General features: G+C 54.1%; 1 protein-coding gene across 1 annotated transcript; it reads right to left on the bottom strand.

The window, feature by feature from the left end:
* Positions 1–217: 217 nt before the first annotated feature.
* On the bottom strand, positions 218–4,032 carry LOC115310606. The gene is made up of 2 exons (XM_042287427.1): positions 2,647–4,032; positions 218–2,487 (listed from the first exon to the last, which is right to left on the bottom strand). The coding sequence occupies exons 1-2, from the start codon at positions 4,030–4,032 to the stop codon at positions 241–243; spliced, it is 3,633 nt and encodes a 1,210-aa protein (XP_042143361.1). The 3' UTR covers positions 218–240.
* Positions 4,033–14,175: the final 10,143 nt, after the last annotated feature.

The following is a 14,175-nucleotide window of genomic DNA, read 5'->3' as shown; positions in this document are numbered from 1 at the left end:
CCCAGATGACATTCTCGCACACATCCGTTTGATGGGCCACGCTACTTGAGCTAGCTGAGCACAGCTGGCAGCGGCGCGAGCAAGGCCACGAGGGGAACGTGATGGTGCTCGAGCCATCCCCTTGAGAACCAATGTTTCGGCCACCCCACTAAAGCCCCTTGATGATGATGATTAACTTTATTTTCAAAAAGGGTGGCGCCATGGCTTCATTGGGGGAAGGGGAACATAGGTAGGAAAACTTTACATTCGGCGGTGCACTCCTGTCGAGCGCGCGAACTCCCATAGGGAGATCAGCGTCTCCCTGGCCCGTGCCTCGTTAACCGGTGTGATCCAGGCCTCTAAAGTGTCGATGTGAGGCCCCAGGTGTTCGGCTCTTTTGTCTCGCAAGCCGGCACAATCCCAGAGTAAGTGTCGGATCGTCGGGCTCACGCCGGCGGTGCATGTAGTGCAGACGACAAGTGCAGCGGGCTCGGACCCTTCCGGTGGCCCTTGGTCGGGTGGGCGGCCCCTCCGTGGTTTGTAGCTACGCCACCGAGCGAGTATGTCTTCGGTGAGCGCAGCTCCGGTGCGGGCCTTGTGAATTAACACTTGTGCCCCTCTGGGTAAACCCTTGGGTAGCGGTGCCGGGTTGTAGGGTGTTTGATCTCGCAGCCGACGCTGATCCTCTTGTCGGGCCGCAGATTTCTTCTCTATGGGGTCTGGGTCCGGCGGCGCGAAGGGGACGAAGATCCCTGGGTTGGAGCGGTCTTCCCTTTGCTCGCTCGCCCACGTGTGTGCGGCCTCGTTACCGATGCCGCCCGCGTGTCCCGGGACCCAGTCCACTCTCACCTCAATACTTTTGGTGTTTTTCAAATACGAGCACAGACTCTTGATTCGCTGGCAGAGCGTCCCTTCGCGAGGAGTTTTCCCCAGACGGGCAAGGGCTTCCCTACAATCCGTGAAGATGGTTACACGGGTGGGTACGTCCACTGGGTCGAATGTCTCTCTTATTCGAGATAGTGCCAGGTGTATTGCATCCAGTTCGAGGCGGCTCGTGCTAGGTTCGCTGTCGTATTGAAGTGTCTGAGCATATCGGTCCTGGCCAGTAGCGTAGGCGAGTGTGGCCCGCTTCGTCTCTTGGCACCATGCGGCGTCTGTGAAGACCGCGTGCTCCACGAGGTCTGCCCGCGCAGCAAGTGCAGCTCTTTCTTCTGAATGTTCTTCGCGGTGTTGTTTGCGAGTGAGCGGCTTGGGGTTTCTGACCATAATGTCCTCCCATGGTGGCATGCTCTTCGGAGGCGGGGCCTCTCCTACGGGAGGCCGCCAACCCTGTAAATCCAGAAGACGTTGACCGGCTCTAGTCGATGTCCGGCGCCGCTGATGGCCGGCAACGCGGGTCTCAATGATGGCTTGTAGAGTCGGAAGATTCGAGTACCGATAGAGCTCTTCCGTCTTAGTGTGTCTTGGGAGACCGGTGATTGCACGCAGGCATTCACGATGCAATATTTCCAGCTGTTTGAGCTGCGCCTTGGTCAGGACGAAACATGCGGCTCCATAGCAGGCTTTTGAGGTCAGGACTGCTTGAGTGAGCAAGCGGATGGTGCGCGTGCCCGCGCCACCGAGGCGGTTGCCCATCCTCTTAATGAGTTGGAGCTGTTGTCGCCACTTGGGTTTGAGTTGCTTGATCCACTCTTGCGCTCCTCCTTGTTCGTGCAGTGGGACTCCCAATATGCGAATCCAGCGTTCGGGGGAGCGCTGAATGGACTGGCCGGCCAGGGTCAGGTGTATTTGAGCTCTGTTGTGCTCAAGACCGCCGACGATGAGGAAGGCTGTCTTCTCTGGGGAAGGTTGCATGCCCGTAGTTTGCAGGCACTGGTCAATGGCATCTAGGGCCGTCTGCATGGTTTCGACCGTTTCTTTAGTGTCGAGCTTTGTGTTTCGGGGGTCCACCCAAAGGGTGATGTCGTCCGCATAAGTTGTGTGCTGAAGGTGTGGGACGGCGCGCAACACTCTTGCTATTTTTCTCATGACCAAGTTGAAAAGGGTCGGCGAAAGGATGGCTCCTTGAGGTACTCCACGGAAATTCTGGAACATGCGGGGTTGCTGGGCGCCCGAGCTGATCTCAAAGGTAAGATTCTTGAGGAAGCTTTTCACGAAATTGATTATGCGGGTGCCTGCGCCACTCTCTTCGAGTTCCTCGATCACTGCCGAATGCTCGACGGTGTCAAAAGCTTTCCGGAGATCCACTGCCACCAGGAGTCCGGGTACCTTGTTGGTTCCTCGGCGCCTCTTACCCACAAAGTTTCGGAGGAGGTGTAGGCTGTCGTGGGTGCACAGTCCGGGGCGAAAACCAGTCTGCGCAGCGTCGTAGTAAGGGTCGTCCCTGGCTTCTTCCAAGACATAAGTGAGTCGCGTAAGGATCATCCGTTCGAGTAGCTTGCATAGCGTAGACGTAAGTGAGATTGGTCGGAGGTTCTGTATTTGATCCGGACTCTTTCCTGGTTTCGGAATAGGGTACACCACTGAATGTTTCCAGTCGGCCGGTAGTACTCCTGACGCCCAGACGTCGTTAAGTTCTTTCAGGAGCTTTCGTTTCTCCGGCTCGTCCAGGTTGCGCAGCATGCGCCACGTGATTCCATCCTTGCCAGGGGCGCTGCGCTCGTTGACAGAGTCCAAGGCCAGTGTCAATTCTTGAATCGTGAACGGGGCGTCTTGTTCTGTGTCGCTCGGCGGTTGCAGTTCGTACAGGCACAGGTCCGGATCGTTAGCAGGTTGTGGGAAAAAGGCCTTGGCGGCCGCTTCCTCAAACTGCTCCGGAGTTTGGTCGGTGGCTAGCTGGATGTTGCGAGCAGTGTTGGGCGCCTTGGTCTTGCCGGTCAAGGCTCTGTGGGCGCGCCATAGCTTGCGGGTGCCAGTTCGTTCGTCAAACGTCGCGCAGTGGTCAAGCCACCTCGAGCGAGCCAGGCGTTTGGCATATCTACGTGCCTGTGCCGTCTTGTTGCGCAAACGCACTAGGTCCTTGAATCGTTTGCCGTTGTTAAGATATATCTTGTGGAGCCGCTTGCGTGCTTCCCACAGGTTCATTAGATGTTTGTCGGGAACCGGGTCTTGGTCTTCCACCTCCAGGTTTCGCGTGGCCGCTTGCGCTGCCCTCAGTAATTTTGCGGTTACGGGAACCGCGTCTTCGCACGTGGCCACCGCCTTTCGGAAGGCGTCCCAGTCGACAGCCTGAGTTAAACGACTGCGCCCTGCTTTGCCGCCGGTTGAGAGCTCCAGCCAGATGGGATAGTGGTCGGACCCCATAGGGTCCGGTCCGCACCGCCAGTCGGTCACCAGTCGGGAGTCTGCCCAGGTCAGGTCCGGGGTGGTGTCTCGCTGTCCCTCGTGCAGTCCGTGGCGCGTTGGGTAGTCGAGGTCGTTGGCCAGAGTGAGGTGCGCCAACTCCGCTGCCTCCTTTAGCCGCGCGCCCCTGGCGTTAGCAGTCGAGTACCCCCAGTCCGGGTGGTGCGCGTTAAAATCGCCCGCCACGAGCAGGCGGTCACGGGGGTAGCGCTGCCGGAGGTCCATCAGCCATTGGAAGCCGGCTTGTCCAGCGTGGCCGCGCCTGGAACAACTTGACTCAGGTCTCGCGTAGCAGGAGGTTAGGATGACCCGGTGACGTCCAAGCGTGCAGCGAACCGCCACCACCTCCTGGAACGGGTTGCAGTAGGCCGTCGTATCTATTTGAGCCTGTGGGAGGCCCTTGCGCACAAACACCGCAGCTTGTGCTTCAATGGTCTGAGATGTGTCACTTGATCCGCCTCTTAGTCCGTGTTCAATCGTTGGTTGGAAGTATCCGTTGAAGCCCGAGATGCCCGGACTCATCCCCCGTGTCTCCTGCAGCAGAAGCGCCGCCGGCCTTCCGGTTAAGCGGAAGAGCTCGACGAGCTCGGCAGCGCTCTGACGTAGCGAGCGGCAGTTCCACTGCAGGAGGTCGGGAGGACGCTCAGGCGGTGGGTGCGCCGAGCTGCTGTTCAGTGGAGGTTGGTTGCGGCTGGTGCAGGCTGGGTCCATGTTGGCTAAGTATGGGGGAGAACATCTGAGCGACCTGTTGTGCGACCATTTGAGTCACCTGTTGGAGGAACTGCTGCGTTTGTTGTTGTTGTTGCATTTGTATTTGCTGCTGCATCTGCTGTATTTGTTTCATTTGCTCTGCTTGCTGCTGTTGCTGCTGTATGAGTTGTTGTATCCATACCGGCGGCTCGTTAGAGTTCTGGGTTGCTGCCTGGTGCTGGAGTGCAGGTACGTGGGATTGCTTTCTTGCCTGCTGTCGTGTGGATGAAGTATTTCCAGGTGGTGTGCGACACCGCCCAGGTGAAAGGGACTGGCGTCGCTTGCTTTTCTCAAGGAGCTCGGTTTCCAATCTCTCTTCTTCCTCAACTTCAAAGTGCAGCGCCCGGAGCCGATCTGCTCGTGATCTCTGCCGTTGATTGTGTTTGCACTTGACTTGTTCCATTGTACGCTGAATTTCTTTCAGTTGTTGTTCCAGACGTTTCATAGTGCTATCGAAATCGGCTTGATCGCGGTCTTGCTCGACCTCGAGTGTCTCAAGCATCTGGCGTGCATTTGGGCTGCGACCGCCCTTGAGACCTCTCGCAGTTATATCGGCGTAGGAGTGGAGCGGATCCTGGATCTGAACCTTGCTCGACCCGCGCAGCTGGGAGGTAGTACTCTTGGAACCGGGACGTGAGTTAGTGGTGCCAGAGGGTTGCTTGGATCGCTGCCTGCGCTTGCGCGAGCGGCTCCGTGCCAGTCTTTCTTGTTTGGCTCCTTCCCTTTGTTTCGCGCGCTGAGCGAATTGAGCTCGAGCGGGACAAGAGGGATCAGTAGCCACGTGTCCATCCTATTTACAATGACCGCAGTACTTGGCCTCGCCATTCGGGCAGGCTTCCGGGGGTTGCTCGTGTTGTTTTCCGCAGTTGCTGCAGACCGGCTGGTTAATCGGGCAGCTGGTGGCTTTATGTCCCGGGCGGTGACAGCGCGGGCACACGAGAGATCGCTGTTCGTAGCATTCCACCCTTCTCGGGAAGCTCCAATACATAACTTCGCGTGGCGGATGCGGAGATGCAAAGTGGATGAGGACTGTACCTTTGGAGCCCATAGGCCGGGCCGTCAGGACATCCACTCCGTCGGCGTACAGCGCCTCTAGAAGCTTAGCCGTGGGTTCGTTGGGTTTGCACCCATGGATTACTCCCCGGGATATACCGTCCGTGGGAACTTGGTGCGTACGCACCGGGAGTGGTGGTCTCGATCGCAAAGGTAACACACCCATACGGAGGAGATGCGTGGCCTGCGTGGAGTCGCACGTAGTAACGACGATGGTATTAGAGAGTTTGCTCACCCTCAGTATCTGATGTTTGAGCAACTTGGGGTCACCGGCGAAGGAGCTGATAACGGTCTTCAGCTCTTCTGGGTCTAAGCCCAATACGTCGCATCTTTCTGTGGGCTGTATCTTGATTACATGGGTGCCGAGAGCTACACGTTCCTTGCGGCTTGTGGTGGGTAGGGGTTGGCCCGATGCCTTGAGTTGCGCTCGGCGCTGGGTTCTCGTTGTAGCCTTTTCCCAAAGTCCCTCCAAGTCAGTGACGTCCGGCTCTCGCGAAGCCCATGAAGCCTGGAGACTCGTGTTTGCGTCTTTAAGACTATCGTCGGACGAACGAAAACGCTTTGCATTATTGGACGGGCCGAAGTCCTCCGCGTCCTCGTCCATCTCTTGCGGGGGAGGGGGAGAGGTTTCGTACGAAGTGACAGCGGCATGATCCTGAGTAGCCTGCAGCAACTGCAGCCGCGGTGGCGCAACCAGAGGCGTCGTCATGTCCGGGAGTTAAAACTACGTCGTGGGTCCGATGGGCCGGCGGCGCAACCGTCACCGTGCCCTATTCCTTGCCGCGCTGGGCCAGTAGGCTTAGCGCGGAGGGTTCAACGAAAGGCTCATAAAAGGTGAAAAAGGGCTCGAAATTGAGCAAAAAGTTGCTCACGGATGCGAGTAGAGCTCTCGAACCGCTGGTGAAATCAAAAAAGAGAAGAGATGAAACCAATTACATTACAGTACAATTAGGACAAGGCCGCAGGAATGCCAGGAAACGATTCGAACCAGTCTTCCAGCCCCTTGATAAAAGCGTTTTTTACAAGTACCGCCAACCATTGTTGTGGAAGCGCGCGAGACACGTGCCATGAGCGGGTGCTCCGCCGCCATTCGCTTCCAAGGCCCGCTCATTTCAGTGCTGCGCCGCCATTTGCTTCCAAGGGCCGCTCGAGACATGGGCCTCGTGCACTCGCGCATTTGACGCTACTTGCGAGACAAACGCAAACACATCGAGGGGCTTTACACCCCACGGGTGCGTGTCGCCATCTATTGGTTGATCTAACGCCTTGTTCAAGATGGCTGCCGTGGGACCGCAGCCTTAAGGAAAGAGAAAGCCCGTACGTGCGCTTTACCCTACGATATAGACCTGTGGTCTATAAACCCCGGCGTGACGGCAAAATCCGGCCCGCGAAAGCGTTCCGGCTGGCCCATGTATGGCTGCGGTCTTTCCTAAAACGCCCGACCCGCGGCCCCTGGTACAACCGCAAAAATAAGCACAGGTAAAAAAAAAAAAATGCTGCAGCAACGCGCATGCAATTTTAAACGAAAATATAAAAAACCGCATAAAATGCCGGTTTTCTTGCCACATAATTTAGTGTACATTGTCATCATCAGCATTACTGTTCGTAGTTTCCTGCTTCGTGTTGGCAGCAGTGGCAGCGACGCTGTAGCAACAACATCGTGTTTTTGCTGCATCACATGAACCAGAAAAGGCATGCCGACATCGCTGCTGCCGTCCCGCTGATTCTCGAAGAAATTCGTCAGCATTTCGCGCAGCGGTTATATATAACAAAGTATGGTGAATGCAGCCTCTCAGTACCTTTCCGCGGGGTGAACATTCCCGAAACACCTCTTCTTCCTGAAGTGGGCAGATCAGGCCACTTTGCGTGCGCATGAAGGACGTGAGCGCGATTGTGCGAAAAACGACAGAGCAATTTCGTTGTTATGCATACAGAGGTGACAAAACCGTACGCTTACGGCCCGGTGACATGGTAAGACGACTGCGCGTCAAGGATGGCGTGGGAAGCCGAAGAACGGGACCCCAGCCCGTCTGCGTTCACAGCTAGGTCTCCAAACCCGGCGGCAGTAGCTTCCGGGGGCGTCCAAATCGCGCACCCGCACGCCGGCCGCGTGACATAACACCTAGCAACCGAGGTGCAGTAAGGGACTACGGGGCTAGGGCGTGCTTGGGCCGCACGCAGGGAGCCGCGAGGCGACGTGTACGGATGGCACAAGGTGGGTTAATATTTGGTAGTGAGCCATCCGCACACTCGCTGCGAAGCGCCGTGAACGGGAAGGGGAGGGGGTTGACCCGCGCCCCGGTGATTCAAGGCCAGAGGTCGGCATTTTAGGTCGCCCTCACTCACCCTCACCCTCACAGCCACACTCCCCTAAGCCCCTCACTCACCCTCACCCTCACAGCTACACTCACCTTCAGCCCCTCACTCACCCTCACCCTTACAGTCACACTCACCTTCAGCCCTTCACTCACCCTCACTGAACCTCACGGCCCTCACGCACTCACCGCCCTCACGGCCCTCACGGCCCTCACCGCCCTCACGCCACTCACCGCCCTCACGATCCTCACGACTCATAGCCCTCACGCCACTCACCGCCCTCACGGCCCTCACCGCCCTCACGGCACTCACCGCCCTCACGCCACTCACCGCCATCACGCCACTCACCGGCCTCACGCCACTCACCGCCCTCACGCCACTCACCGCCCTCACGCCCTACTGAAAAAAACCATTTGAAATTCAAACGGGTGGCAAACTGGTCGCCCGTTTGAATCAAACTTGTCGATCCGTTTGGATCAAACGTGATTATGGGATACGGGTACCCGTTCGGAAACGGTACCCGTTCGAAACGGTACCCGTTTGATACAGGTGCCCGTTTGATACGGGTGCCGTTTGGTACGACATGGCACGTGACCACACGTTTGAACGTGCCATTCGAATTGGCAAATTATGCGCCAGCCCTAAATGGGTATCGTCTGGGAGGTTGGTTATCTTAAACATATTTAAGACGTCCCGAAACTCATAAACGTATTTATAACATGGAGAAAACACGTAGAACAAATGCACTCGCGTAGGTGCTTGTAAGTGGACAGGAAAACCGACACAAAAGATTGTTTTCAATTCTCCTCGAAGTTTATTACCTCTTCTGTAGACGAGTACAAACGTGCAAGCGATCTGTGAACACTATACAGGTAGACTTTCGGGGAAATTATTCTCCTGGCTGCCGCGCGAATAGGCGCTGCATAATTCTTTAGATAATCTAGAAGAGTACGCGCAGAAGAACGGTCAATCGTTGCCAACACGTAGGTTGCAGTGCACTTACCATAACAATAGCGGACTTGAAAGATGTAATCCGTGATATTTGTCGACACGGTCAAAGCAGGACAACCACACAAACACAAACGAGAGGGAACGGCTCCTTGGAAGTTTCAACACGATGCGGCGCACAAGCTGTCATTTGCCGAACCCAACCAAACCGCGAGAATTTGCGACTTCTTTGAAGAATCGCTCGTTGCCGACATACACGTGGGTCTTTTCGAACACTGATAGTTTTGGTGCACATCCAATACGTTGTCGAGAGACATCCCAATAAGACCGCAGGGTTAGGCGACAGATTGAAGCAGGTAGGACGAGCGAACTTCGAGCAGCAACTGACAACAAGCAGACAAAGAAAAAAGCGGCTGCAGGGCGCACCCTTCCGGATCTCGATGCTTATCAGCGTGTAGCTCGCGCGCTGCTGTGGGTCACGTGACAGGGGTGACAAGAGTGGAGGGAGGGGGCGAGGTCAAGGCGCTGGGACCACCGGGACAGCCCCTCTCCCTCTCCCCAGGCATTCCAGGGAGATGCGTTTTTGTAGTCCCGAAAAACAAACGCGCGCGCGCGCGCGCGCGCTCGAACTTTGGAAATGGCGGCGGGGCAGCCAGGAGCTCGGCTTGCGCCCGAGCGAAGAAAGTACTCAGCGCAAGCTCGTAGTTTGAGTGCTGCAACGGCGGGCGTGCTCTCGCAATGCTCGATGTTCTTGCAGCCGCGTGTACGCGTGCTACCTTCGCTGCGTCTTGAATTAAAGTGAAACGGAGTCTAGACGTACATTCTTTCACGCGGTCGCGTCTTCTGCGAGAGAGATTCGAGCTGAATAAGTAAATTGAGGCAACAAAGATGGACAAAGTATTAAAGGTCTGTCAAAAATATCGGCTCACCAACGTCGCGCGTTTACGTAAAACAAAAAAAAAAGTGTTAGTTTTAGTTGCAGTATAATCGAAAATCAGCGCAATTGAAATATAAATATAATTACTTGCATTACGCGGACGATCTGAAATCGATGAACCGGCGCTCCCAGCCTTCCGGAAAACATTGGCTGCCACGGCTGAAACGCTAGGCGTGCCCACGCCGCCGATCTGTACGTTAAATATCAAACGGGCTCCGGAGAGCCGTTTAATTAAACCGGTGCAGTTTGCAACATGGTCGCCGGTTTGAGCAAACGTGCGACAACTTTGCCCAAACGAGTCGCCCATTTGCCCAGACGAGCGACCCGTTTGCCAAATAGGTGACCGTTATGGCTCATACGGGGGACCCCTTTGAACCATACGGGCGACCCCTTTGACAAACTGGTGACCAGTATGGTTAAACGGCTACCGGTATGGACCCGTTTATTTTCATATGGGCGCCAAATGGTTTTTTTCAGTAGGGCGCCACTCACCGCCCTCACGCCCCTCACACCCCTCACGCCTCTCACACCCCTCACGCCCCTCACGCACGCATGGCCCTCACGCCACTCAGGCCAGCTTCAGATGGGGCAATTTCACCCAGAAACTTTACGTCGCAACACCAGCAACACGGGCCGCCCGCGATCACACGCAGCAACCAATTGCTGCAATTTGCCATCGTCATCAAAAAATTTTATTTTTCTTGCACCATTTAGACACAATTACGCGTTATAAACGTGTTTTTATGCATTCAAACCTCGTTAAGAATACTAATGCACCTTTCTGAAACAGTTTATTTCCAAAAAACGGTCGATTTCAATCCAGAACCAAGTCTTTCGGTGTCATCATCACCGGCACGAGGTATCGCGTGAAAATTTTGCGTCCCTGATTGGATGCAGCCGCTTCAAACGTATTCGAATTGCTCCGAGTTGCTTGCTTATTTCGAGCCGGACCCCATCTCAGCAATTCGTGTCGATCTAGGGAAAGCTAGAGAACAACCCGCCATTAACACCAAAATTGCCGAGAAAGATGCTCGATTTGAAGGGGGCCTCACGCACTCACCGCCCTCACGCGCTCATGGCCCTCACACCCCTCACGCACTCACCGCCCTCACACCACTCACGCACTCATGGCCCTTACGCCACTCACCGCCCTCACGCCCCTCACGCACTCATGGCCCTCATACCCCTTACCGCTCTCACCGCCCTCATGGCCCTCATGGCCCTCACGACCCTCACGGCCCTCACCGCCCTCACGGCCCTCACGGCCCTCACGGCCCTCATCGCCCTCACAGCCCTCACGGCCCTCACCGCCCTCACGGCCCTCACTCACCCTCACACTCATGAATTTTCCTGGTTCAGGAACTCACTCACCTCACCTCACCTGTGAAGATGAGGGTGAGTGAGGGTGAGTGAGGGCCCTCATGAGTGAGGTTTGCCGAGGTATGGATACACCTGCTGTCCCCCACTGCGCGGCTCCGAAACTGGCGAAGGGGGACGTTGCCGGCGATCTTCGGTTGCTAGGTGCAGTGCTGCGTCCGCTGCTATGCGTCTTATGGCAAAGCCTCACGAAATATGCACCCCGCCGCCATCTGTCGGCGCTTGCAGAAGGTGTTTCCCAGTTTCCAAAGCCAGTGGGCCTGTGGCGCCATCCTGTGGCAAGGTTGCGAACTTTGAATGCGTGAGCTCCAAACCAGACCAAGGTCAGCGCATGTACCAAAGCATTAATGCTAACGCATTAAAAAAAAATCTGCTACTCCCGACCGGTTGAGAGACGAAATCAAGGCTGTGGCAAACAACAACGAGATCCTGAGATTAATCGTCCAGCTCCTCACCACCACGGATCAAGTCAACCAAAGACGAGCGCAAGAGAACTTCACAGCAGTAGCAGCAGCGCTGTTATACACAAAGACGGCGCACTGCTTCGTGCATAGAGTTATTATAATAAACGCTAGAGGCTCAGGTGGCGCTAGTTTGCTGTTGCACTTTGAAGCAGACAGCAAGCAGTCTAAATTTCACTTCCGGTAATGCATTCCTATGGGAAAACGCAAATCCCTTTTCTCTTCGCGCTCGATAATAAGAGAAAATATAAATATTGCTTAATATTGTGACAGAATAAGAAGTTTTGAAAATGTTTCAATCGGATGTACAAAATTATGTGTCAGAGCGTTTTGTTTGAAATTTGTGGCGTTGAAAACTGCGCTAAAATAGCCCAATGCGCATGTACAGGGTGTCACAAAAGAAAATTAACACGGTCTTTTTTACCGCAAAAATAAACTAGGCATCGCCGAACGCTCATTCTCCGCCCAAAGGTAGAGCTAGAGGTCACAACCAGATGCCAAATTTTCAGCCCGATCCGATTACTTAATCAAAAGTTATAAGTGATTTTCTGAACATTTCAATGGGAAAATGGAGCCTATTTTTGCCCGTTTTCGGTTTCTGGTGCCATAGAGCCCCATGTGCTTGAAAACTCCGTCGGCCGCCATTTTCCCATTGAAATTTTCAGAAAATCGCTTATAACTTTTGATTAAGAGATCGGATCGGGCTGAAACTTTGGCATCTAATTGTGACCTCTAGCGCTACCTTTGGGCGAAGAATGAGCGTTCGGCGATGCCTAGTTTATTTTTGCGGTAAAAAAGACCGTGTAAATTTTTTTTTTTGTGACACCCTGTATAATACGTGTTGACATTACAGACTGCTATTATTGGCACGTATTTACGCATATAGTCAATGCTGTGAAGCACGCAGAGTGAATCAGCTTGACAAAACACCAAAAGGATGCTAATATATGCCAAATCAAACAATCAAAACAGACAACAAGAACGAAGCATAGAGTTATGGAACTAAGAACATGTACTTGATTAGTAACAAACTGCATTAGTAAGAAACTGCGTTTCTGTCATCTCAATGCTAATATAACTTGAGTAAACCCTACGCACTTATTATTTGTTCTTTTAGAGCGCAACTCTTTAGGAACCCGTTTGCGGGTTGAGCGGCATCGCCGTCGGCACCGGCGTCGGCGTAACCGCGTGTTGCATTATAGGACGTGTGACGTCACACGTTCCTCGTGAAGGTAACCCCGTGAGGGTTATCCCCACGAGGGTAACCCCCACAGGGGTTACCCTTACGCGGGAAACCCTCAAGAGGGTTTTCCGCACGAGAGTAACCCTCAAGGGGTTACCCTCCCCACAGGGTAACCCCTCAAGGGGTTACCCTTACGCGGGAAACACTAAAGAGGGTTTTCCGCACGAGAGTAACCCTCAAGGGGGTTACCCTCGTGGGGAATATCCTCGTGAGGATAACCCTCGTGAGGGTTACCCTCACGGGGGTTACGTTACCCTCACGGGAGGAGGGTAGGGTAACCCTCATGAGGGTTACTCCCGCGAGGGTAACCCCCGTGAGGGTTACTCCCGTAAAGGTTACTTTCATGAGGGTTACCCTCACGGGGGTTACGTTACCCACACGGGGGTGAGGGTAACCCCCGTGAGGGTAACCTCAGGGGGTTACCCTCATGAGGATGACCCTCGTGAGGTTGACCACCGTGAGCGTAACCCTGTGAGGGTTACCCCCGTAAAGGTTGCCCTCATGGGGGTTACCCTCACGAGGGTAACCCTCACGAGGGTTACCCTCACGAGGATTAACCTGACAAGGGTAACCCTCACGAGGATAGCCCCGTAAAAGTCACGAGGGTAACGTCAAAACGTTACCTTCGTGACGCCACATGTGTCGTCATTATGGGAAAGACGGGACGTCACGTGACGTATGACGTCCACGTATCTAACATTGCCAATATTTCCGCTTAATTTAGCGGAGAAGGAGGAGCCGCATACTCTTCCTCCCGTACCCTCCCTTCTCCTTCTCCTTAAATGCTGCGCTCCAATTTGTCGTTACAGAGAATTGTAAGCGTCTTACATGTTTTTTTTGCTTTAATTGATAGCTTGTATCGACATATCATTGCTGTTCAACATGGACCTCCGCCCTAATTTTTGCTAACTTAAGGCTGCGGTCCCACGTGGGGTGGCCGAAACATTGGTTCACAGTGGGATGGCTCGAGCGCCATCACGTTCCCCTCGTGGCCTTGCTCGCGCCGCTGCCAGCTGTGCTCAGCTGGCTCAAGTAGCGTGGCCCAGCAAACGGATGTATGCGAGAATGTCAGGCTGGGTATAAATTGTTCTCTGATATAGGGAGATGCGGTTCGGCGGTTGTAATGGGCTTTCGCAATAAATCTTACCATGAAGGAATCAAATGTTGATTGACGTGTCAATATTCTATCAATGAAAATTTCCTCTGCAGGAATACACGCTCAGTAGACTCAATCTTCCAAGACACCAGTGGAAGCGGACGTCAAGTAAATTGCTTCGCGATTTACGGTACTTACCTCACCATAGGCCCGTAGTTCTTAAGTTTTGAGCAGCGCTCCATGGCGAGCAAAAGAGAATATTTGGCTCGCGTTTCGAACATGTTTCATCACGCATTCCCACTACAGTTTTTTTTATACTCCGTTCCATTCTAAGTGACAGTGTAGCAGAGGCTACAAGAGCGTGCACCGAGATTTCAGTAGCTCTGCCAAACACGCGCTCTCGTGCAGTGCGAGCATCGTTCAGGGGAACATGTTTTTGCAAGTACACACTAAGAAAAAGTGAGCACCCCCCCTTGTCATCGTGCGTTTTGACGGCTGCAACTACCCCACAGGCTTACCTAACTACCCACTGGGCTCGAGCCATTGAGAGTTAGCACCCTGTTGGAAGGTGACAAGCATGGGGTAGTCACGTTTTATAAACTCTTGAATTGAACATTCAAGTGCATGCAGTCGTTTAATAGCAAAAGTCACTTCAAAAATCTCAAAAAGTACT

This window comes from Ixodes scapularis, unplaced genomic scaffold, assembly GCF_016920785.2.
Source record: "Ixodes scapularis isolate PalLabHiFi unplaced genomic scaffold, ASM1692078v2 PGA_scaffold9__187_contigs__length_104089568, whole genome shotgun sequence".
Lineage (NCBI taxonomy): Eukaryota > Metazoa > Arthropoda > Arachnida > Ixodida > Ixodidae > Ixodes > Ixodes scapularis.
This window is presented reverse-complemented; position numbering and strand designations above follow the sequence as displayed.